At 43.6% G+C, this 24,777-nt stretch overlaps 1 protein-coding gene across 2 annotated transcripts in view; it reads right to left on the minus strand.

Moving 5' to 3' along the window:
• Positions 1 to 1,375: 1,375 nt before the first annotated feature.
• Positions 1,376 to 24,777, minus strand: part of HPCAL1 (hippocalcin like 1) — an 80,454-nt gene continuing 57,052 nt past the window's right edge. For both annotated transcript variants that reach the window (XM_017818145.1, XM_017818144.1), the window contains exons 3-5: positions 6,694 to 7,096; positions 5,433 to 5,538; positions 1,376 to 2,574 (exon numbers count right to left, since the gene is read on the minus strand). In XM_017818145.1, the coding sequence (XP_017673634.1) occupies positions 2,477 to 2,574; positions 5,433 to 5,538; positions 6,694 to 7,071 (582 nt within the window). In that variant the 5' untranslated portion in view covers positions 7,072 to 7,096 and the 3' untranslated portion in view covers positions 1,376 to 2,476. The remainder of the gene's footprint in view (positions 2,575 to 5,432; positions 5,539 to 6,693; positions 7,097 to 24,777) is intronic.

Genomic DNA, 24,777 nt, shown 5'->3' on the forward strand with positions numbered 1-24,777 from the left:
CTGCAAAAACAAGGTCAAAATGAGTTACTGCAAGGAGATAATTTTTTTTTTTTTTAAATGAGAAGAGTTTGGGTTTTGTTAAACAGCTACTTAAACTTGCTATTCACTACAGACAGCAGTGGAAACCAGAAGAGGTGAGATGTCAGGAAAATGTGGAAAAGGCAACAAAAGTCCCACTGCAAAACAGTTTTTACATCTTTGGTACCCAAGAAAAGGATATTGTGCAATGCCTGACTGAAAATATGCCTGACTCATTTTAAGATGGCACAAACAAGATTCAAATGCTGCAGTCCCTCTCAGAGGCACCACCCTGGGACAAGGGCAGAGATGTTTTTCCACTCTCTCCTGAATGCAGAGATGATAAAGTCCATGGTGGCAAACTTACATCTAAACAATTGCTACCCAGCCCATGCAGGAAGAGCCATTAGAGTAAGAACATCTGCAGCATCTCTAACACCCCAGCACCTTCTAGCAAACAGCCAGCATGAACACAAAAAGGCTAGAGACAGACTATCAGCAACCATGGAATTACATTTTTTTCAATAGTTTCCTTTTTTTTTGCTGGGCTCACCCAGGGAAAGCAGGCAGGCTTCTGATTAACCTCCTTTTCAGGGTTGCCTCATCAGCAGACTGTTGTGGTTGAAAGCACTGTCAGTTTAACAGCTCAAATTTGAATTTCCAGGGAAGAAAATGAACACACTCTTCTGCTTGGCAGCACCGACACAAGTCTTTGTTCTAGACACTGATCTAACAGTGTATTTCCATTTGGATATTGCAACCATTTCTCTCTCCTTCTTTTAATGTTAAAGTATTATCATCTAACTACTACTAGAACATTATACTCAGTAAAAATCCCTTAATTGCATACTCAGCATTAACCTCAGGCCAAATAATTTGTTGATCCTTTACTTTGCAGAGAGGACAGGCTTATGCAGCTAACTGCAGACCTGATGAATGTGGGGAAAACTGTCTTCCATGCTACCAGTGTCAAAAATTATTCCAACAGTACATACCTGGTATCTGAACAGAGTTTTATTTTGTAAAACCATGGTCACACTAGCCCAGCCAGCAGGGCCAGCAGCTTTTCCTTCACTGACATGAGCAGCTATGCATGCAGCAGAAATTGAGCTGTCACCTTCCTGCAGTCTTCACAGGGATTCAGCTGGAATGGAGCAGGATCCCACAGGCAGCACCTACAGGCACTAACACCGCTGCATTAACCCAGTGACAACAGCTGGCTCCCCAAACCCCTACGTACTTACAAAGCAACGTGTCCCAGATAAGATGGGGACATGTCGGGCAGAGAACCAGCCTCGTCCTTCCCCAAATACCTCACTTTAGGAACTTGTTGCATGGGTTAGACCAAGACAGGCAGTGACAAGAAAAGTAGTCTTTTATTTCAATTAATATTTCTTGGCATTAGGCAGATATTAAATAACACTGGAATGCACAAGACTATTAACATATCAACAGCAAAAGGGAGGAGGTGTAGCCAAGTTGAGAACAGCAGTGCCAGTCACGTCACCTCAGGGCACTCAAAAGCCATTTAATGCAGCAACCACCAGAAAGTAGGACTCCACTGAGAAATACAAAATGAGGATGAACTCCTTTCAGGTCTTTTGTTAATACAGTAACATTGGAATGACTGACAGTAAAAATGAACAAATAATTGCATTCAGGAATTAAACAGAGTGAAATATCCACAAACTGCTAGTCATGCATTTCTTTTGGAACAGCAATTTGCTAATGCATAAATATCACAAAAAAACAATCTCAAAGATTTGAATAAATCACAACTAGAAGAAACAAAGCTCGAATTCTATTTTATGCTTTAAATAGATGACCTAAATATTTAAAATTTTACTTCACCATATATATATAATTTATATATATATTAAAAGAAAGTAAAGACCATTAGATAAGTGCAAGCAATTTTCCTCAAAAAGAAAATTGGAACCATGCCCAGGAAAGCTGCTTTTTTTTTTTCCTTTTTTCTTTTTCTTTTTTTTTTTTAAACTTTCTACTCCATTTCAGTCCGCTGTCTTTTTTTTTTTTTTTAAACATAGTAATTTCTGAAGCAAAATAAATTATCTACCATCTGCTATGTTGGGTAAAAGTCCTACCTAGCATCTTCTCGGGAACTACTAGAACATCACCTTTCTTACAGACTAAGTGAAATGGTATCTCACCAGTGATTGAACTCTCTCGTAGCTGCATGTAAACATACCTTTCGATTAATGTTTAAAATGTGTAGAGTGAATTGTAACATTACAGGGAAGCAGAAACGGAGCTGCCGAAGGAGAACTGCACTGGTGTTATTGGGGGGAGCGAGGGCTGGTTCGCTCGGACACACACACATGATCTGGCAACGGGATCTTATCCGCGAAGTGTGGAGGAATGGTTGAGAAGGCATCCGTTTGCGAGCAAAGCTTGAAGGACACAAGCCGAGATTCTCTGAGCACACTGTCCGCTTTAATCAGAATTGACTCGCGCTACTGGGGTCACACTGTAACAACCGCACGATGGAGGGATCGCTCTTGGCACCTTTGATGAACTCTTCCAGGGACAGTTTACCTGAAAGGGAGAAAAACCCAAATGGAAATAATTCTTAAAACTTCAGTTGTTGCCACCACCATTACCGCAGCTTAAAAGAATCCCTCCTCACCAGAGCAACATACATCTATTCTAATCTATCACAAAGGCATCTAAGGGAATTTAGCGCAATGCACAGCAGCTAAATCCTACTCAAGCCTTTAAGTCCAAATACATTTTTCTTCTGCAAAACAATCCACAATAATAATTGTTATTTTTTTTTATTTAAAAAGACAGTCCCAAATAAAAAAAACAACTGTTCTAATATCATTTGGCAGCTTTTTGCTCAGAACCAGACCATACAAATAACATGACACATGAACCCAAGGTATGGTACCTGAACACATGTACACTTCGAAATGATGCTTGTGTTACTACAACATTTTAAACCTAAATATTCCAAATATTCACACTTTGCCCCCTTGTTTCCTGTGACATGTAGGGCTGAGCAGCGATGGCATCTCCAGAACCTACAAGGTCAGGTGGGGCAGGCCTCTGAGCAACCTGATCCAGCTGACAATGTCCCTGCTCATTGGAGTGGGGTTGGGCCAGGTGACCTTTAAAGGTTCCTTTCAACTCAAACTATTCTATGATTCTGTAAGCCACTTGCCGTGCCCTGCTGGGTGTACAGGAACAGGATGGGTTTCATGGGGCAGCAAGAAAAGCCATCCTTGAGGGAGCCACCTACTGCTATGTGTTGCTCCTGAGCACTTCTGGTTTATATATCTTCAGTTTAGGCCAGAGGCACTGAACTGGATGGACCCTGTAACAGTCTGAGGGTCTGAAAAGGTGATCTCTGGAGGAGCAATCATGAGAGGCAACTACAAGAAACAACCACCCTGACATCCCCTGGCTCCAACAATCCCATGCTATGGCACAGCACAGCATGGTACGCCAAGGAGTAAAGATCCGGTTTTTCAGACCTCATCCTGGGGTTTTTCCTGATCTCAGGACTACTCCCCTGCACAGATACCATAAGGAGCCTGTGAGCAGCCTCTGCCTTGCTTGTTATCACCAATACTCTCCTGCTTCAGCACTCTGAAAAGTGGCAGAAATAAGATGTAGCAATATTAATGAGAAATGAAACTAGGTTCCCTATGAACTGGAGGAGACAAGCATTTGTTGCATTCCTAACACCATGTCCAGTGATCTCTCATTTACCTCACGCACTCAGCACAAGCTACCCCTACCCTCACACAACACCCCAGGGCCATCCTTACTTAACCCAAACTGCTAAGCTCAAGACAGGACCCACGCACAAACATCTTGTACTTGGCAGTTGTCTGCTGTCACTTTTGGCCAAATGCACCCAAAGGGAGGGATGCACCAGCTCATTGTGCCAGTTTTCACCAGTCCCAGGATGCTGCCAGCCTGCCATGGGGATGGAAGAGGAATGACCTTGGTGGTCAGCACTCGAATCAGGTTGAATAGGGAGGAACTCTTCTCCCAAGTAACAAGCAATAGGACAAGAGGAAACGGCCTCAAGTTGCACCAGGGAAGGTTTTGATTGGATATTAGGAAAAGTTTCTTCACCAAAAGGGTTGTCAACAATTGGAACAGAGTGTGCAGGGACACGGTCGAGTTACCATCCCTGAAGGCATTTAAAAGACATATAGATGTGGCACTTAGGGACATGGTTCAGTGGTGGGCTTGGTCATTTTGGGTTAGTGATTGGACTTGACAATTTTAGAGGTCTTTTCCAACCTAAATGATCTTACGATTCCATTAATGAGCAAGCCTTCCTCTTGCAAAAATTACAGAAGTTCAAAAATCTGTGGCACACTTCTGTCCTAATTTCTGGCTAATGTTCCCAAACCAAGTGTTTTTATCAGCTTGAAAAAGAGTACTCCTAACTATTAAGACATTTATTAGTTTGCCCCTCTCCTTGTATTTCTTAAGCAAAGCACAAATCAAAACCTATTTGCAATGCCCAGCAGTCAGAAGGGGAAGAAGAAACATTTCCAGCCAGCAGAGCACACATGTGCAGATGTTATTGCTTGGCACTGCATGGCTTGCAGAGCTGGTATTTTACTGAGAATAGTATGATTTTATTCCAGCAACAACATGCAACAGATGGAGGATGTTTATATATAGCAGGTTTTGTGACCACTACTCTGTTGCACATCTGCACGCACTGCTACTTTCCACAGAATGAAAAGACTTTAATCATGTTATTTTAGGGCCCCCTGAATATCAAGTCAGGGGATGAAGTGCTAGTTTTGATGAAGTCAAAGGTAAAATACTTGAGGACTTCAGCAAGGCCAGAAATTTGCCTTGGGGCTGCAGCAGCAGACACCAAAATGCAGCCACAAAATTCTCTTAAATAAAAACCTCTCTACAAATAAGATGGTATTTTTTTCACGTGTATACAGATGTATACATGCCATGAATATGCACAGAAAATAAATACTATAGACCCAGGGAATTTTTGATTCGAGGACATGCATTACAGATTACAAGCCCTGGAGTGCAAACCTATCAAGGGCAATGGGAGCAAACCCTCATGCCTAGTTTGTGCTACACCCAGAGAAAATAATCCAAAGACAATGGAGTCGGGAATTTCAGAGGAGCCTTTACAGAAGGGGATTCAACCATGAAATATCAGGGAAGGACTGCTCTCTTCTCAGCCCCCCAGCAGGGAAAGTCTCTCACCTGCTTCTCACTGCCCACTTATTCATCCTATTTGTCATGGACAGATATGCTCACTGAGGCCAGTCAGAAAGCTGGCCAGAGACATCCCTGTCCTCTACCCCCTCTCCCCAAATACCATAATCTACCAAGGCTGGGCTAGAAAACCTCTATTTCTAGAGCCAAGGAACAGGTGCCGGTGGCGATCCTACCATCATTGTTTGTGTCCATTTGTCTGAAGATCTTGTCTGTTCGCTTCTCAGGAGTGGATTCATCCTCTGGCATTTTCATTACTGATGAAACCATTTTGTAAATTGCCTGAGTATTTAAAAGAAAAAAAAAGATATAGGAAAAACACGACCCAAATGATAAAACACCAGGATAGAGAAAAAGAATTTAAGCCTGTAGCAATAAAAAAAGGCAGCTGACCCTGGCAGGCAGCTGCAGGACTTTACTTTATAAACCAAAACAAATGGGAATATCTGACTGCAGCTTTTTTATTTTTCTTTCCTGTATTCATTAGCACTTCAAAAGAAACGCCGGATCAGTTTAACTGAAAGTCAGGGTCTAGATTAATGTGTGAGCAGAATTGAGCTAAAATACAGGAGGCAATGGTGTATAATTCTCTCTTCTGCAACTGGGCTAAGCCATCATCTCTTTGGCTGGCCCTCATCACACACTCAGTTACATGTATGCATGAGGGCTGCTATATGGATTATGGTGAATATGTATCTATGGGAATAGGGGTTGTTTTTCTTTGTGGATGGGTAAGGAAATGCATTTTCAGACTTACAAGAATGTGAATAAAGATAAATAAAGATAAGACCTCTTTAGGGTGTCTGCAGTCCTAGCCTTCCACCTAAATTATCCCACCTCAGCCATGAGGACCAAATGTCACAGCACTGACACATTACCTCCTTGCAGTACACAAGAAACATATCTCAGCTGCAGAGCAGATGCCAAGCAGCCCACTGCTGAGGCTGAGCCCTGGCAGGTACATGGGGTAGGGCCATAGGGTGTTCTGCCTTGCACACCCCCCGCTAGAGCCTGAAGTCTACGTGTCCTCTGCCTTCTGGAGACAAAGACATGCCACAGCCTTTCATCCAGAGTTCACACTGACTCAGATTTAAAGTTTCAAAGTATTAATTTTGAGATTTATCAGGTCAGTAGAATTTGAATTTAGGTTTTTTTGATCCCATTAACACCCCACTAAGAAATCCCCAGGGAGAGCTACAGGATTTTGGTTGGGGGCCAGCTTCACAAGTACCCTGTTCATGTCTCAAGCCCCTTCTCATCTGCATGTCATAGGTCCCACCACGGACACCAGTGTCCCTTTGGGGACCACCGGCTCAGGAACCTCCTTGAGGCAGGACTGACCCAGCTCAGCACGTTCCTCGTCTCCGGGTCCAGATGTCTCAGGGTGAAGAGGTTACAGCAACACAAATAAGACACACAATAGCAATCGTGCCTCACCTGCACTATTTCTAGCATTTCCCCACGGCTGATGTACCCGTTGCCATCCAGGTCGTACATACTAAACGCCCACTTCAGCTTCTGTTCCAGCTTGCCCCGAGAGGTGACACTCAGGGCAATGATGAATTCCCTAAAGTCAATCGTCCCGTCACCGTTGGTGTCAAAGGTGCGGAAGACATGTTCCGCAAACTTCGACGCGTCGCCATAGGGAAAAAAATTTGCATATATTTTTTTGAACTCTTCTACAGTCAAATGTCCCGTTGGGCAATCTTTTAGGAAGCCCTTGTACCACTCCTGCAGCTCATGGTCCGTGAACTCGGTGTTCTCACGCAGGTCCTGGAGCACCTCAGGGCGCAGCTTGCTGTTCTGCTTCCCCATCCTCTTCTGGGTCTGGGTTCAGCAGCTGCAAAGCAAGAGAATATCTGCCTGAGGTCCAGCCCCACCAGGCAGAGAGGGGCCAGGGGCTGGTAGAACCCTGTGAGAAACAGACCCTGCCTGAAGCAAGAGGGAAAGAGGAAAAAAAGGGTACTATAAATCACCAGGAAAAGATCTCATTTCATTTAGCCTCCTTTCTTCTCTAGGGTCTCCCAGTTATTAATATGCTGTGGAAAAGAAGATAGTTTGGGAGCAAATATTTGGGAAATATTAGTCCTTATTATTACTCCTAATTATTTGGGAAATAATAATCCTCATTATTTTATTTCTCTGCTTCAATCCCACTCCTCCATCATATGGTTTGTGATGCCCAGCTCCAGATTCCTACACTTGACCCACTCCAATAGGCTGATCTCCTGCGATGATCGAGCGGGAGTGTACAGGGACAGCAGCAGTGATGAAAAGTAAAATCTGTCTATTCAAAAGTGAAAGTAAGTGGGGCTGAACAAGGAGAGGAAGGGCAGGTGGCTCTGTGCCAGTCATGTTTGCATTGTACAGATGCTCTTTAAAAGCCCTTGGCTTACAGAGCCTCTCCTCCCTCCCTGCATCACTCACCCCACAGCAGCCCCCCAGTGCAGTGGTGCTTGGTTGGTGCTTCTTGTGGCACCCCGGGGGTCAGAGGAGGGTGCAGCAAGGATAACCTCAGCACAGCCTATACTCAACAGCAACACACTAGAAGCTTCCTCCCTCTTTCTCTCAACCGTGGAGGCAGCACGAGCAGATGGGTCGCTGTGACAGCATCACTGCCACAAAGGACTTCAGCCTTTCAAGCCCTACCAGACAATCAGAGAAAAGGGCTTTTTAAAGCCTAATGTTTGGCAAAGCAACTCCTTTCAGGTTTACTAGGGTTTATACTTTTACATAACCTTATTCATTAGGTTCAATATTCCCCAACAGGGGCCAAAGCGCATTTAAATTCAGGATTTCATCAGGATGTCAGGAAAGGGCTGGGTCTGCCCTCTCCCTTGACAATGGCCATGTTTTGCCACACAGGTGAGACTCCCCAGCAACAGGAAAGCTCCTTCGACAAAATGAAAGATGGTCAATCTGCACTTAAGCAACAACGGGAAAAAAACAAAACCTTGTTAATTTTTTTGCTTTTATCCCTTGGAACTTTTCATGGCTTCCCAGCAATATGAAACTGTATTGCCAGGCTAGAGATTGAGCAGCATCTCCTTCCCCAAACTCAAAAAGTTTATTCACAAGTTTGCACAAAGTCACACCCAAACCCTTGTGACTGGTCCCACATAAATGACAATTCTCTGCACAGCCTGTTATGCCCGTTAGGCTCGCTCACAGCCAATGCAGAAGAAGGTTAGTAACAGGCCAACATCGCATGACTACTTGGAAACCACAAGAGCTGAGCAGCAAAGCACACAGAGACCAGGAAAAACAGGGGCTAAGCACTTCCCAGAGAATAAAAATCCCAGGCATACATAAGAACCCTAAAAAAATTAAAATATTAAAAGTCAGTAAAAAATAAGTTGCTCTACAGTAGAGAGATTTTCAACAGGTGAATTTAAGCTTGTATTATCTGTATTCCATTTAGTCTCTGCATTGCCTCAGATATGTAAAAAATCCACATCCCGCTTTGTGGCTTAAAGCTCAGAGACAAAACCCAGCCAGTCACTCATTAGTTCAATGCATCAGACTCAACCGAAAATGTGTTATCATTAGCACTTCTGTTTTCTAGAAAATCTGGCAATGTTTCAATGCCAAAGCTTTATTTTTGTCCATTATATTGCAGTTTTCTCAACACACCTGACATACCTCTGCTTTCCCCACATGCAGGGATGCTACAGCTCCCAGTCCCTGCCAGCACTACCCCTAGGAAAGCACTAGGCTGCCCTCCAGTTAAACTACTAGCTCTCAGCTGCTGCCACTGCCTTTCCATCTTTGAATCTCCAATGCTCCAGCTATTCATCCTTGTAGCGCCGAAAGCAGAAAACACAATATTCTACTCTGCTGTAGTCAATTTGCAGAAAACAGCGGCTTGGAGCAAATAATGGATCAGACGTGGTCCTTTTTCTTTAGGAGCAGAAATTGTAACATTATGTTCCTGTCCTTGGGTGAGGAGGTGCCTTCAGTTTCCACCCTTCAGCAAAGCTTCACTTAATGATTCCCAGACACTTTGTAAGAACTAGTATCCAGGTCAAAAAGCAGTACCTGCCTCACCAGCCACTGCCTTGGAATTTCCTGGGAGAGGGGCAGAAGGAACACCAGAGCCCACTTAATGCAGGAGCTGGGCTTTAAGCAGGAATAACCTCAGCTTTAATGACACACAGGGTTAAGGACTGTAAAACTTCCAACTGGTAGCTACAAGAGGTTTGAAAAGGTTTAATGCCATTTCTCCCGGTTTCTATAATACCTTTATTATTCCTGTTCCCTTAAAGACCCTCTAGACAAAAAAAGAGGTAAGATGATAATTCCAATTATTAGATTTCACTATTTCTACTAGTGGTAAGATATATCCCGTTATTTGAAGAGATGATAATTTAATATCAGCTTCAAAAGCTTTATATGCAAGCCATCTTTGCATTCAAAAGATTATAGGCTATTTCAACCCTTCCTCGTCTTTTATATCATTTTATATCAGAAAATGTGCAATGCTCTGAACACAACCCTTTTTGCATATGAGCTTTCTGAAAGGCTTCATAATGTGTTCATCCCAAATGCAACCCTGCAGTTGTAATGAATTTGTTGTGAATAATCAAATAACCAACATTAACATTAATTTATTAAAGCCTATCTGAAAAAAACAGCTTTGATGTAAATTGTGTTGCAGGTAGCTCCTTCAAAACGAAATGCCTAAATATCTCATTAATCATGACAGCAAACCCTGCTGCTGGCATCCAACTGACATTTCATTCGATTGCTATAAAATGCTTTCATTAAATCACTTTCCAGAGGCTCAGCAGCTGATTTAGCCACGAGACCATTCAGAGGATGGCTGCTAATGGAAATCACATGGAGTGAGACTGGGATGCTCATGTCAGTCCTGTGATTAGGGCTATGGGGTTTTTTTGTTTGTTTGTTTTGTTTTGTTGGTTTTTTTGTTTTGGTTTGGTTTTTTGGGTTTTTTTAATAAGCCTTACCAGTGAAATCACTTTCTGCAGTGGGTGTAGAAGGTGAGACAGGAGAGACATCCTTGCACTCAGTGTTGCCCTGGGCAGTCAGCAGAGATCTAACTCCAGCACAGCCTGCCCTTCCCTTATTTCTCATCACACCAGGGTGAAATCCAGGAAAGTGATGCCACATATACTGCAGCAAAGTCTGTTTCTGCTTACCTTGATTAGCAAAAGCCCTCAGAGCATCTGGCACTATCATGGCAGTAAGAAAAACAATCACAAGAATGCCCTTGACGTGATCAGACAAGGAAAAGCTTGGTAGTATAAATACAGACCAGAGGACTTCACAAGTCTATCACTAATCATGAAAGCAATGCTCAGCCACGTAAGGCTCAAACAGGAGGAAATGCAGATGCACTTTTGCTCCAGTTTCACATAAAAAGTTTTGTTAAAAATATGTGGTGCTGCTGCCTGGCTGCAATTCTAGCCAGGCTCAAAACTGAGCTGCCAGAGAACTACCTGAAGAATGTAATCTCTGTCCTTCTAGGGTCAGCAATAATCAAGTAATAATCTCATTGCAAAAGCCTAGCAATGAGTGAAGAGGTCTTTTACTGAGGCCGAGACACAATTGGTGTTGTGGTTTCAGCTGAGACAGTAGCTGGCACAGTGCTATGTTTTGGATTTAATGAGAATAATACTGATAACACACTGAAGTTTTAGTTGTTGCTAGGTAGCGTTTACCCCAAGTCAAGGACTCTTCATTTTCTGATGCTCTGCCAGTGAGGAGGTGCACAAGAAGCTGGGAGAGAGCACAGCCAGAAGAGGTGACCCAAAGAGACCCAAGTGATATTCCATGCCACAGAACATCATCATGGTCAGTATATAAACCTGGGGGAGTTGGCTGGGGAGGGGGGCTGATCACTGCTGAGTATGGGCTGGGCACTGGTCACTGGGTAGTGAGCAGTTGTACTGTGCATCACTTGTTTCTCTTGGGTGTTATTGCGCTCTCTCTTTTTATCATCTCCCTTTTCATTACAATTATTGTCATCATTATTATAACAATATTTTATTTTATTTCAGTTATTAAACTTTTCTTATCTCAATCCACGGCTTTTACCTTTTTTTTCCCAATTCTCCTCCCTATACCACTGGGGGCACACAGTGAGTGAGCAGCTGTGGGTACTCAGCTGTTGGCTGGGGTTAAACCATGACACACAGTTATGCTGCACTACGGTAACTGTAGCAAACTCTGAAACAGCTAAAGTAGCAATTCTGGGTTTTTACCAACAGGTGGACCGGCTGTCAGCATCCAGGCATTGAAGTATTTGAAATACTCGTATTGGAAAGCTCAGTGCATCTCACTTTCACACAAACTCTCTGTCAACCACCAGTTACCACAGGTAGAATTGTGTTTAGAAAATGTAACCCAGAAAGCTGGAGACCAACACAGCTTTTTATGGCAAACCTTCTGAAGACAAAACCCCCTTGAACTGAGCCCCTGATGGGTTCCTCTTAGTGAATCAGTTATGGTTGCAAAAGCAGGAATGACTCCTTAGAGATGTATTTCCTTGTGCAAACCCCCTTGGATACTAATCTAGTGTTAATAAAAAGAGGAAAAACGATGAAATGCCTGTCTGTAGGATAGAGGTGCTCTCCAGCTGAGAAAGACAGTGTACAGAAAACAGAACAAGTACTCTTTATATTATCTGAGCTATCTGCTTTGTGGGGGAAAGTGTGGCACCATTTCTCTCACAGTGCTCACTTATAAAGCAGAACAAGCATGTCAGATCTGTTACAGTCAAGAGGCTGTAGCACAGTGCCTCCAGGACTGTAGGAGCACAAAGAAAACGAACAGCATAAGCTGGGCAGCAAACACTGCTCTGGGTTGGTCTGAAATGCTAGAACCATTTCAACAGGGGTGGAAGATTTTTTTAATTAAAAGACCTAAAGCACTGGATCCATCACTGATGCCTTCTTCATTGGGGTGCAGAAGAAAAGACAAAAGGATTTAGCCCACAATGACCCTCTGATCATCATGTTAAGAAAGGCTTTCCATGGAATAACTATTTTACAGCAATGGTGGTCAAACACTGGTGTAGATTGCCCAGAGAAACTGTGAAGTCCCCAACCTTGGAGACACTGAAAACCCAACTGGACATGGTCCTGGGCAACCTGGGCCTGTTTGAGCAGGGAGGGCTGGACTGGATGACTTCAAGAGGTCCCTGCCAACCTCAATCATGCTGTGAAATAGCCCCAATATCCTTTTTCTATGGCCAGGTGAAGATGAGAGCCATAAGGAGGTCCTGCAATTCAGAAACCATGGTACCTTGTTCTGAGGCTCTATTTTTAAAAGCTTGATCCTTGTATTAAGAAATCCCCACAAAATAAAACAAACAAAAAAACCCCCACAGCACTCCACCCTCTCCCCCTCCCCCCCAAAAAAGGCCCCAAAAGGCCAAAAAAACCTCCGCAGGTAGCCCAAATGAAAGCCTCACTCACTAAAGATCTGTGCTGCCACACTTGAGGAACACACCCTCTGGGAAAATGTTTCATGCTCTGGTAGCACCAGAGCTCAACAACTCAGCCAATGCACAGATGTGTTTAAGAAGCCTCCAGTTCCTGTGGTCCAAGCTGCAAGAGGGAGACAGGTTCTTGGGCACCTCAGCTAGTGAAAATGTTTAGTGGTAAAAAAAGATCATGTAGCAACAGGACGCAAAACAGGATTATAATGACATCCTCTGGACCATGCTTTGCCCAGGGCTAGTCAGTGGTTCTGATCTGAACTGGGAGGGGAAATGCGCAGTTACATGGGCTGGGACAGATAATGAACTCCTGAGTAAAGAGCAGATTTTGTTACATGTTTTAATGCCAGTATCCTAAGCAACGAGCGTTGCAACAGAGAAGGCACAGGATATACAAATACGTTGCTATAGATATCTGGTCCTGCCTGGTAAACCCATGTGAACTTCTTTCCTGCCCAGCAGCAAATGCTGACACCCACATACCAGCCACTGCAGCACCTGTTTCGTCTTCCCAGGCTGCAGATGTGGGGCCAAAAGTAACACCTTTCGATAAAGTCTGAAGTGTGAAAAGGAGGATCTTCACCCCTTGAAAAGCTAAATAATAGAAGCAGTAAGATAAAAGAGAAACCTCAATCAATAATGCTGCAAAAAAATTAAACCCTGCAGAAACACTGCAGGTTTGAGATGTGAAAGGCTAGTGTCAAGAGGGGCTGAAGCTGCTTCCGCTGCTGCCTTTGGGGAAACAGAAAGAGAAACAAAACCCATCAAGCAAAGAAGAGACCATACTAAATAAATAATCGGGCTTTTAAAATTTTTCACTTTCAATGACTTATCATGCTTTTATTTAAATAAAGAACGTTGCTTATTTGCAAATTATTTTCAAGTTCAATCCTTTTCAGAAGTATAGTAAAAAGAGTGGCTGAAGAGGAAGGACCACACTGTGTATCACCCACATTTCAGTTCCAGAAAACTCAGTAACAGTTAAGGTATGTACACAATGTCCTTCCAAAAGGTGAAGTGAACTGGTAAGAGACCTCGAGCCACCTTAAAGGTAAGTTTATCCATAAACACATATCCAGGAACTGTATGGTCTTGAAAACCTGATTCCATGTCTGGGATGAAAACTCATTATAAATAACCACCTACTACCCCCAGCTTGCCAAAGAAAGACATAATTACGAAGACTCCAATCCTCAAAATAGCTATGTGAGGGAACTATTTCCAGGCTGGCATGTTCATTTCACGGAGTCAGCTGCAAGGGCTGAGATACTCACTCACAGGTCTCTGGATTGCTCCCATCTACTGAAGTCACTTTACTCAGGATTATATTCGAGCATCAGTGCATTAACCTGAGAACCATTTTACATTCGAATCATCAGGGTGTGGTGAAGAGGCAGTTGCAGATCATAGTGGCAGGAGCTTCCCAGTTGCTGGAGTCACAGCAAGGTGCTGGGGCACACTGAAACCTGCACCTGCCAATACTGACCTCCATCACCAGGAGATGAGAGTTTGCCATTGAGGGCATGGTTGCAGACTCACTGAAAAGAAACAAAAGAAACACAAACCACCCCCAAACATTAATGAATTGCTGCTAATGGGGAAAAAATGAGACCTGTACCAGGACCAGAAAAGTGGCAGTTCCTCGGGGAGCTCTCCATAAAGTTCTCCAGCTCAGGGACGAGAGTTTATTACTATAAAGGGCAAATATTCCCAATGCAGTAAGAAAAGCACAGAAATATTTTGAGTAAATTAGGAAATTGGGTTAATTTGGGTGGGAGCAGATTGGGCAGCAATGCAGCTTGTGATTGCGGACAGGAAAAGAAAATCATGAGTGGATTTTCCTCATCTCCTCCCTTTGTCCTTTTTTTTTTAAACAAAACCAAGGCAGAAGCAGCCAGTCCTATTTTTTCAGACACTGTGCAAAGCTGGCAAGGCTCAAAAGAAAATTAGTTTGTTTACACAATATTGCAGAGCAAGGTAATAAACATGTCAGCTCAATGTCTTTCTTAGTGCACAAGGTCTTTTTCTAAGAAGGCTGGGTTGCATGAGGAAAAACCCACGTCATGTTCGCTGAATATACTATTGTGATACATAATTTTAAATAAAGCTCTGTGAATACTGGCCCGCAGGATAGGAGAAGGTGCCTGATGGAAACTAGGAAATAAGAGAGAACATTTTTAGAAAAAGGGAAGAAAAGTGACAAAAATTAGCACAGAGCACTATATTTTTAATATAATTAAAACCACAGAAGTAGTATGGTTGGGCTGTTTTTTCAATTTTAAAAATTTCATACAGTGAATTTATTTAATTGATGAAGGTAAATCACAGAAAAATTTTCTACAGAATAATCACAGCCCTGGGAGAAAAGAACCTGGATTAAATTTCATAAGAATTAGCCAAACTCTGGCAAGTAACAAGAGCCAGCCAATGGCATCTGAGCAAATCCTGCAGCATCAGAGACATTCATGTGGAAAAGATGGAGAGTTTGGGACAATGACACTAGCTAACGAGACAGTGACAGATGATAACCAGCCCTCAGAGGGCAGGTCTGTGAGACCATCCTCACTGATAATGATGCCTAAATGAAAAACAAGAGATCTGAGAGCCTTCCCTTCCCCAGCTGCAGATACTGTGCTGATACAGGTCTTGGAGGAATCAAGGGCATTTCAGGGTAGCTAATCTGAAACAGAGCAGGTAAGAGGGTTGGGTTTGCTTTCAAAGAGTAAAAAGAAACCTTTTTTTTTATAATTAAAAAAAGCATTATTTAGCAGGGGTATGCTTAGTGAAAAGATGCTCCAAAATGTGGCTTTGGAGATATGCCAGCTAGCTACCATCTTTAACGAAAATTCAACCAACACTTATTAACTGAAAGTACCGAAACACTGAGCAGGAAAAATATCAACCAAAAGAGAAAGATTCTTTGTCACTAACATTTTCAACCACCAAATGCACAGCTATTGCTAACAATTTCTACTACTACCTGGGGCTTTTTGTTCCAAAAATATTAAATATAAGATAAATGCATCCATTTATTTTGTTAATCTAGCTTTCTAAAGTACCTTTTTTTTAACATCAGTTATCACTTTAAAATAGTACAAAAGCCACTGGTTGAATTCCTTGTAAAAATGCACTCCACTAAACCAAAATTCTTCTCAAAACAGTATTCTCTTTCCCCTTCAGCAGTAACCACTAATAACAGCAATCGAATTGTTTCACACCTTTATTTTCCTGTTTGCTGAATAAAAAAAACCCACTGATATTTAAAATCTAATAGGAAACCTAGAGTTTAACTTTTTTGGTTTGGGTTTTTTTTTTTTCCTTGCAGAGATATAAACAGCCTGTGAAACAGAATCTCTGTAACATAACTACATAAGAACATTATCCCACCTGTAAGGAAGGAATCTGGTTCTCCTGGCTGCAGCAATTCAAGCAGAAGACCAAATCTTCTGGTCCAAGCTCTACATTAGCTAAGGATATTACTCAAGTTGGTGCAGGTAACTGTACCAACCTCCCAGGGATTTTTTAAAATTCATTTTTAAAATCAAGGAGCCAAAAGTGCAGCAACTACTATCCTGAGCAGGAAAGCCATGTCCCCAGTACATATCCTGGACCAGAGCACCACATCAGGAACATAATGCAAGGTTTGTATGTAGGTTAGTCTCGGGAACCATAAGCCTTCGTGCCTTGAGAATACAATGGCAATCACCTTGCACTGAACTCCAGAAACATTTATGCTGGGATGTGGACACCCATCTGGGCACCGTCCTGCTGTCCTCCCCAGGTGGCAAGGTCTGCCCATGCCAAGGCACATCCAGGCTGGTGGCTTCCCACAGGCAACGTGTGTGAGGGCACACGTAGGTGTTTGCCCAAGGCAGTGCCTTGATGGTACGAACTCCAGCCCAGATGTTCACAGGGATGAGCAGAGTGTTGGTGTTCCTGTTAGGTGGACCCTCAACACAATGTGCCCTTCTGACCAGCAGCGATATGACAGACCATCTCTCTGGCCCTGCATGATACTCAGTGACACAAGTAATACCTTCTCTCACCTCTTCAGTTTCCATCCTTAAAAATGGGAGAGTAGCTCTAGAAAACAGCAAACCGTATCATTTTGTGACTAGTTCTTAAAAAGTCCATAAAAAATGGGCACCACCCCTTCACTGAGCTGTCAAGAGACTGTGTTGACTGGACTCTCCTAGCAGTCAAGACCAAGGCAAGAGGAGGCTGGTGCAGTAGCACAGCAGGACACCTCCAGTCCCAGCCCACACATTAAGTAGTTGCAACTTCCATTAATCCTGAACACTCAACAGTATGATTTCCTCTTAAGTGCGTTCACTGTAAATTATGCAGAAGAGCAATGTAACTGTCTCCAAGAAAGGGAGTGCTCCATTTCAGAGGAGACAGAGTAGACTGGTATTTTTAGGGGCACCAAGAGCAGCCCTATGAAAATACTTTCTCTCTTCTGGCATTTCTGTGTAGCATTTAACACTCCAATGAAAATCATCTTGGAAGCAAACCGTGCAATCTGCACTCAAGACATCACTTTTCTCATTAACCTCCACCACAGGGCTCCATCCCCAGCAATATCCACACCAAATGTGCTTTTCCGAGCGCTGCGGGTGAAGGCTGCCTGGGGCTGAGCCTCTGTTACCAGGCTGGGTAAGACAGCAAATGGAAAATCAAATCTTATTGAATTTCATATTTATATCTAAGTGATGCCAATAGTGGCCGAATGGGTGTATTTTCTTCTCTAACTGGGTCCAGTAACAGGAAGAAGATCTGATGGTTTTGAAGCAGGAAGCATCCCAATAGGCGTGGGATGAGAAGAGCTGACCTCCACCTGAGACCACATATGTCCCACCACCTTGGTGCCGCATCAGTGAAGGTCCTGACTGGAAAAACAGGAAATGTGCCTTCTCTCAATAGTAATGTCGAAGATGGACATTCATGTTCATGTGAGGAGAAGGAGATGAGGGAGAAAATCTACTCCTGATACCCCCTTAAGCTCTCTCTCAGATGGCACAATCTTCATGAACTTCATTTTAGCAAAGACAAAAAAAAAAGCACCTAATCCGTAAGGTTTTAACATATCAGGCCACGGACAGATAAGCCCTCCTGGGTATGGTCACACCAGGATACTGACCTCAGCCACTTTGTGACCTTTTAATTTATAACTCTGTCTCCAACAAGACACTAAGCTACAACTGTTATCAACTATTAGTCTGCTTGATTTCTAACAGTGCTAAAGAAAATCCTACTAAACCAAACACCTTGACCAAATTCTGCATCTTTTGCTAACCAAGATCCACACTAGATCCAAAACATACTGGTTTTTGGAGGGCTTTTTGTCCTTTTTTTTTAAATTTCCCTTCCCCAAGGATGACATTATCTATTTTCCTGGAATTTTTCAGCAACTTTTCTGCAGGAGCAGAAGGTATCCTGTGTGAGAAACCATGTCAACAAGACCTTTCCGTAAATGCAACATCTGTGTAAGATCAACACAATAATTTATCATTTATTTTTTCCTCTTGAAAGGAACAGGAAAAAAGTGTTTAAAGGCCACAGCAGTGGTTAAAAGGAGGGCTCCGATGTGGAGGATGGTGCACTAATTGAAAGTTTCTGAAGTGATGCGTTCTCCTGGGGTGTGCACACATCACATTGCAGCACACAACAGCGAGGCCACTTCCCTTTGCCTTGAAGCCTGCTAACAGCTTTGTGTTGGCAGTATGTATGTTGAAAAGGGAAGGCCTGCAAAGGTACCACCTTTAGGGTCAAAGGCGTAAATTCCACAACCGATACAGACATTTGGAGTCAGATGGACATTGGAGAAGAGGTTCCTGCCAGAAGGCGAAGCTTTGTCTGCTCAGCTGAAGGCAGTTTGGACCATGGAAGCACTAGGTAGATCCTCCAGCTGACACTGCTCTGACTGAGACTGTCATTCAGTCTCTTCTTTCTCCCCTCTGCAAACACAGGCATGATCCTGTTGCTGGACTTTCCTAAACCCAGCACAACAGAAATAATCCCACATTTCCCCGCCCCTGAAGAGAGTAGGCAGTACCTTAAAAGCATTAAAAGCATTAAAGCAGTACCTTAAAAGCATTTCATACCCTTGCGTTCTTGTGGTTAGCACTATTTTTTTAGCTTCTTGACCCTCTATTGCAGAGATAACTTATCAGACCTACTGTGAGACCTCCTTCAAGCTTTACAACTAAAACTCAGCAGCAAGCATCAAATAGACTCCCAAAGAAAGGTTGACTCCTGTATTTTCTCTGCAACACCAACATTTCCAACTGCAGGAAAGATGGTGGGGCAGAGTGGACAGACAGGCATTTATACATCCCATAGCCCAGGGCAGAGCTCTTCAGTGTTTTGGTGCCAAAACTTTCCGTTTTGGAAAAGAAGAGGAGCTGCAGTTAAGGATGACCCTGTTGAACAATACTGCACAGCCCTGCCGTGCTGGTTTTTGGAGTGACTCCAAGCAGGGTGGGACTGTAAAAAAGTGGACAAAAGCTTTGGATAGTGATCTATGGGGAGGAAGCGCTTCCTACTTCCTGTACTCCACAGAAAGGACCAGGGCTTTAAATAAACCTCCTCCCAAGCTCTGCTGAAGACCAAAAGGATTGCTGCTGGAACAAAGTCCTATCTGGCTGGGACCTGGCTGAAGGCTGATGGAGCTCTCCCAGGGAATGTGGCCACCCTGCTGCAGTTCCCAACATGGGAAGGGGAAGGCTGGGCTGCCCACAGTCCCGTTTTGACTGGCACCATCTATACAAAAAAAGCCTGTAAAAGCCCAGGACAGGGCCCTCAGCTCTGCCACCAAAGGTGCAGAGCCAGATTTTGCTGAAAAAGGAAAATCAAAATGTACATGTAGACTTTGCAATATCACACTATTTCTCAGACCTATCTACCTTTTAGCCCTTTCTTCTATAGCCTATAGGGCTGCAACAGTGCCTTTATTTTGATGGACTGAGACATTCAACCTGATCCACCCATCCCTCCAATCTCCCTTCCTCCCTCCCCACCTCTGCAGCCACACTGGACCTTCCCCTCTTGCCTCCCTCCAGCCTCTTCCACAGTCCCACATGTAGACCATGAACACTGCAGCCAGGGTAACCCATAGGTTGGGCAAATGATAAGCAAGTAACTGGCATTGACAAAAAAACCCACCTCATTCCTAATGAATACCAACAGAATATTTACTTTGCTTGGTTGTAACAGAATCAGACCCTAAACACAGTAATATATATTTGCAAAACACGTAGATCTTACCTCTCTACATTACCATATCAATTACCTTATCTGTCCATTTTAGTGTACATATTCAGTTATAACAACCCTCACCTGGTCCGTTATCCACCCTGAGCATCAGCCCACAGCAGGAAGCCTGTTTGTCATTTTTCAACATATCCTTAGTCTGCTAGAGCACCCTCTGCTTATTAATCCTATAGAAGACGACTTGTTCTGTGTCAAAATTTCTTAAATCTACATCTCAGATATTTTCCATGGGCTGGAAGATTTAGTAAGAGAAAATAAGGGAGAGAATGAAAGAAACCACAGGTTTGGGAAATATAAGGCTAGACAGATTAGGAAGCAATGTGGAAAAAATATATTCCAAATTATATTCGCAAAACAAAAACAGAGCTATAGGCAAGTCAGAAAGAAATGAGTTGTGCACATATTTCTGCTACAGCGAGAAATGGCACTGCTCTGAAATGGGATTGAATAAACAAACTTCACATTCGTGGGGGAAAAATTATTTCATGATTGGCTTTGCACAAAGCAATTACCCACCAGTTTGGAACAGACATCTGTGATTTCGACCTGTTGAGACAGCCATCAAAACTGTACTTGATCCAAATTTGGGAGAGAAAGTTATCAACTCCTGCCCCATTTTACAAAGGACTGAAAGAGTCAAAACTATTTCTTGTAGAAATTATCTGCCACATCACTGGACCCAAAGATTAGTTCCGCTGGCTAAAGCATGGTGCTAATAAAGTCAAGGTTGGGGGTTCAATTCCCAGATGGATCATTCATTTAAGAGTTGGACTCAATGATCCTTGTGGGTCCCTTCCAACTCAGACTATTCTGTGAACTCTTGTGACAGCAAACTGCCTTCAGTAAATGTACAGTTCTTATAAAACTCCTGGATTTTCTCTAGTAATTCACACCATGGCAATATGGTGAGCATTCAGCTGAGGAGGTGACTCTGTTGGTTTGAAATAAGGCAAAGCACAGTAAGAAACAGCCCAATGACAACACTAAATTCATGGTCAAGAGTGAGGGGGCAGACCTGCTTGAGTGCCAGCCCTGGAGAGGTGGCATATCCACCGCAGGCATGCAGTGAAGCAAAGATGCTGAGTGCCATTGTGCCTGCAAATTCAACTTAGCTCTTACAGTTTATTTCCGTTTCTTGTTTCCAAGATGTCTTAATGTCCTATAAGCTTCTGTTACTCAGCTTTGTCTTAATAGCTTTAGTGCAGAAGTGAATATGTCTCAATACACTTGTACTTTAATGCAGTCAATACTCATTATTTTCAATATTCCCAAAGATGAGCTGCTCCTCTTGGAAATATCATGTTCAGGCCTTGATGTGGCAGATGTACCATCCCTCATATTCCTGAGCTTTACCCCAAAAGCTGGACAGGCTTTGCTCCCACCACCCCAGTCATGGCCTCTCTCCTACCGGCTCAAAATCATCTTCTAACTTCCAGCCCAAAGGTATTCAATGCTGGGGACTGCATTTGCTCTGGTCTTAACATCGACTTCCCTAGAACTTCCCCTCTTCTACACACACCAATAGAGAACCATCACTCCCACATCAGTCTTGGCTTTCCTGGTTTAACTAACCAGGCTCTTCTTATCTCCTTTCAGATACTCATTTTCCTTTCCCCCATCACAGAAATCCTCCCCGGCACTTGGTGCAGTGACAGCCTCCCAACTCCTGGCCACTGGCAGCACACGCACCATCTTGGACAAGGTCTCACCTCTACATCAAGTTTCCTTATGTGCACTGGGAACTCATCCAAGAAGGGGATTTGCCTTTTGACCTTAGTGTCTTGGGTCAATCTGTGTTCAGCTCTGCCTGGGCTCTTCTCTGTGCTTCCAGATGAGCAGCTTCTCTCCTGTTCAGAGATGGACTCCCCCTGCATTTCATGCCTTTTCTGTGCCTGCCATCCTCAGGGGTACCCTGCTCTCTCAGAATGATGTCCTGATCTTCTTTCATTTTGATGGCAAATGGCAGTGTCATGGCACCAGATACCTGGTCTGTGTACCCCCAAATGTGGAGCTTCAAAACCCATCTGCTGAGAAGGCCTAATGGAAAACACATAAAGCTCAGTGGGAAAATAATGTCAAGAAATAAGTGATCCAACATGTTTCTGGAACATCCCCACATGTAAAACTTAGTGGTGCAAGTCACACAAGGATATTCCATTTTCTCCTCCAGCTCTAAATGTCTGGTGACCAAGAAGGACTGCTTCTAGCACTCATCCAGTGCATGAACAGAGAATAACAGTGTAAACAGTGTATTTGTTTTATAAACAAAACAGGAGGGTTGTACAAAACCAACCAACCAACCAATTCTAACTACACCCTCAACTAGGGGAAACCACAATAACTCTCTATTTGCTATTCAATAGGATCTGTGTACTAGAAAACATTTTCAACAAGTGAAGCTTCTCACACACATATTTCCATTTATTCAAAATAAAGTTGGGGTTTTTTTCCTCCTAAAGGATGAGATTCAGATCTGACACATCAGAGGAACAGCTGTAACAAACAGAAAGGCCATCAGGCAGTTTGCTCTGAAAATACAATAAAAAAATCCCCCTTTCCTAGAGCAGTGAAAAAGGTGACTGAAAATACCTCTGAATGCTACAAGCAGGTTGTAGCCCCCTTGGAGTGTGAGGAACCTCAGGATCCACCGCAGGGGCAGGGGAAGCAGTTCAGCAAATGTGTTCATGCACACTTACAGACACATTGTGCCTGTAGTCAATGAGAGATTTGCCACTGAGAAAAGCACTTTTTCCCCACTTTTTAAAAAATTTTACATCAAGAGAAGCGTGTCCTTTGCTGCTCTAACCCATCAGTGGGATCACAGGGGTCTGACACAACTTCTCCCATAGCTCCAAGCAGCACTCGCACCAGAGCAACACAACATGACCTTCTGCAAACCAGAAAGGCTCTCTGGATTGGGTCGCTGTGCAACCAAACAGATGGGGAGAAACTGCACAAAAATACCACAAGTCTTCCAAAACTTTGGGCTGTGCCATAGTGGCATTTGGATGTACACTGGGACACGCAGGTAGCTTTGGCCAGGCACAAGTCTGCTCAGCCAGGCGCTCGCTTCGATGGCCCATCACTGCTGACGTGCGAGTCATGAAAAAGTGTCAAGCCCCTACATGTCTTAGCACGCCCCTGAATAAAATTTGTGTATGCATAAAACTCCCAAATCGACTTTTCCTAAGTGAAGTGACTGCTTCTCCACAGAAATTGCTCTTTCCAGCAGGGAGGGGAGCTGTGGCAGCACGTTCCTCCAGGTTGCACCACAAAGCTGCAGAGGTTGCTGGGAGCACCTGAGGCAGAGCTTACAGAGCTCCTCAAAAACAGAGCACCACTCTCTACCCACAAATAACCCCACTAAAACACATTCGATTTCTTGACGCTGCTGTTGTTGGCAGCATTTCCAAGCCTGCTGCTTTCCTGGAGAAATCCACGGCATGCCCACATTCCAGCCCATGCTACGTTTGATACGAGTAGCCTGGTTTCAAGCAGTTGGGGTTCCTATTTCTTTGCTAAGAGCACATCTTAGGCTGGTACAGGTTAAAGTTAACCACTGGCAAAACCTGCTGCTCTGGCTCTGCAAGGGGGATCACACCTGCTGGTGGCTGCCCCAACACAAAAGCAGGATGCTGAAGCGCTCCTGCTGCGATGCAGAGAAGTGGCAGCCGAGATCTGGCTTCTGCTGTGCCAGGCACCATGCACCGGGCCAAAAAGAGCCTGTTGTTGTGCCAAAAAGAGGATAATTTAAGCTGTAAGGCAGCTGATGGGACTTCCCTGCTTTGCCAGGCAGCTGTCAGCAGAAACACATCTTGCAGCAGCAAACATCACCCTGCACTGATGAGGTGGAAAGTCCTTTTAAATCAGTCCTGAGCAGGTCCAAGGACAGAGGCTAGGGATAAAGAGAAGCTGCCTGATAAATGGTAACACTTGGCAAGCCTAAAAAAAAATACATGCTTACTTTCCTTCAAAAGGTTACGGTCCTTTTTCCTACTGTTGCCTCCCAGCCCATAAAATATCATTAAATTTACCCTGACTGAACATACTAGAGGTCTCATGACTTAAACTTGAAGAACATTTTTTCCACTCAGACAGAGGAATTTTGCTTACCTTCACCAAGCAGTAGTGCCAACAGCTGTTAAAGTACAATATAAATATTAACCTTTGCCAGTAAACAAACACAGATTTTGGTACCAGATCTCATTGGAATAATCACATAATCACAGAATGGTTGGAGCCAGAAGAGACCCTTTAAAGATCATCCAGTTCAATCCCCCTTCCATGGGCAGGGACACCTTACACCAGACCAGGTTGCTCAAAGATCCATCTAACCTGGCCTTGAACACTTTCAGGAATGGGGTATCCACAACTTCTTTGGGCAACCTATTCCTGGTTCTCATCACCCTCACAGTAAATTTCTTCCTTATGTCCAATCTAAACTTACCCTCTTTCAGTCTAAAATCGTTGCCCGTTGTCCTATCACTTCCGGCTCCCCAAAAAAGCCTTTCTCCACCTTTTTTATAACCCCCTTTTATAATGAAAGGCTGCAATGAGGTCTCCTTGGAGCCTTCTCTAGGCTGACAAATCGATATCTCTCAGCCTGTCTTCACAGGAGAGGTGTTCCATCCCTCTGGTCATCTTCATGGCCTGCTCTGGACTCGCTTCAACAGGTCCATGTCCTTCCTGCGCTGAGGACCCCAGAGCTGGATGCCATACTCCTGGTGGGGCCTCACAAGAGCAGAGGGACAGGATCACTTCCTTCATACATGACAACACCTTGCAAG

Source organism: Lepidothrix coronata, unplaced genomic scaffold (assembly GCF_001604755.1).
Source record: "Lepidothrix coronata isolate B3197 unplaced genomic scaffold, Lepidothrix_coronata-1.0 Scaffold65, whole genome shotgun sequence".
Lineage (NCBI taxonomy): Eukaryota > Metazoa > Chordata > Aves > Passeriformes > Pipridae > Lepidothrix > Lepidothrix coronata.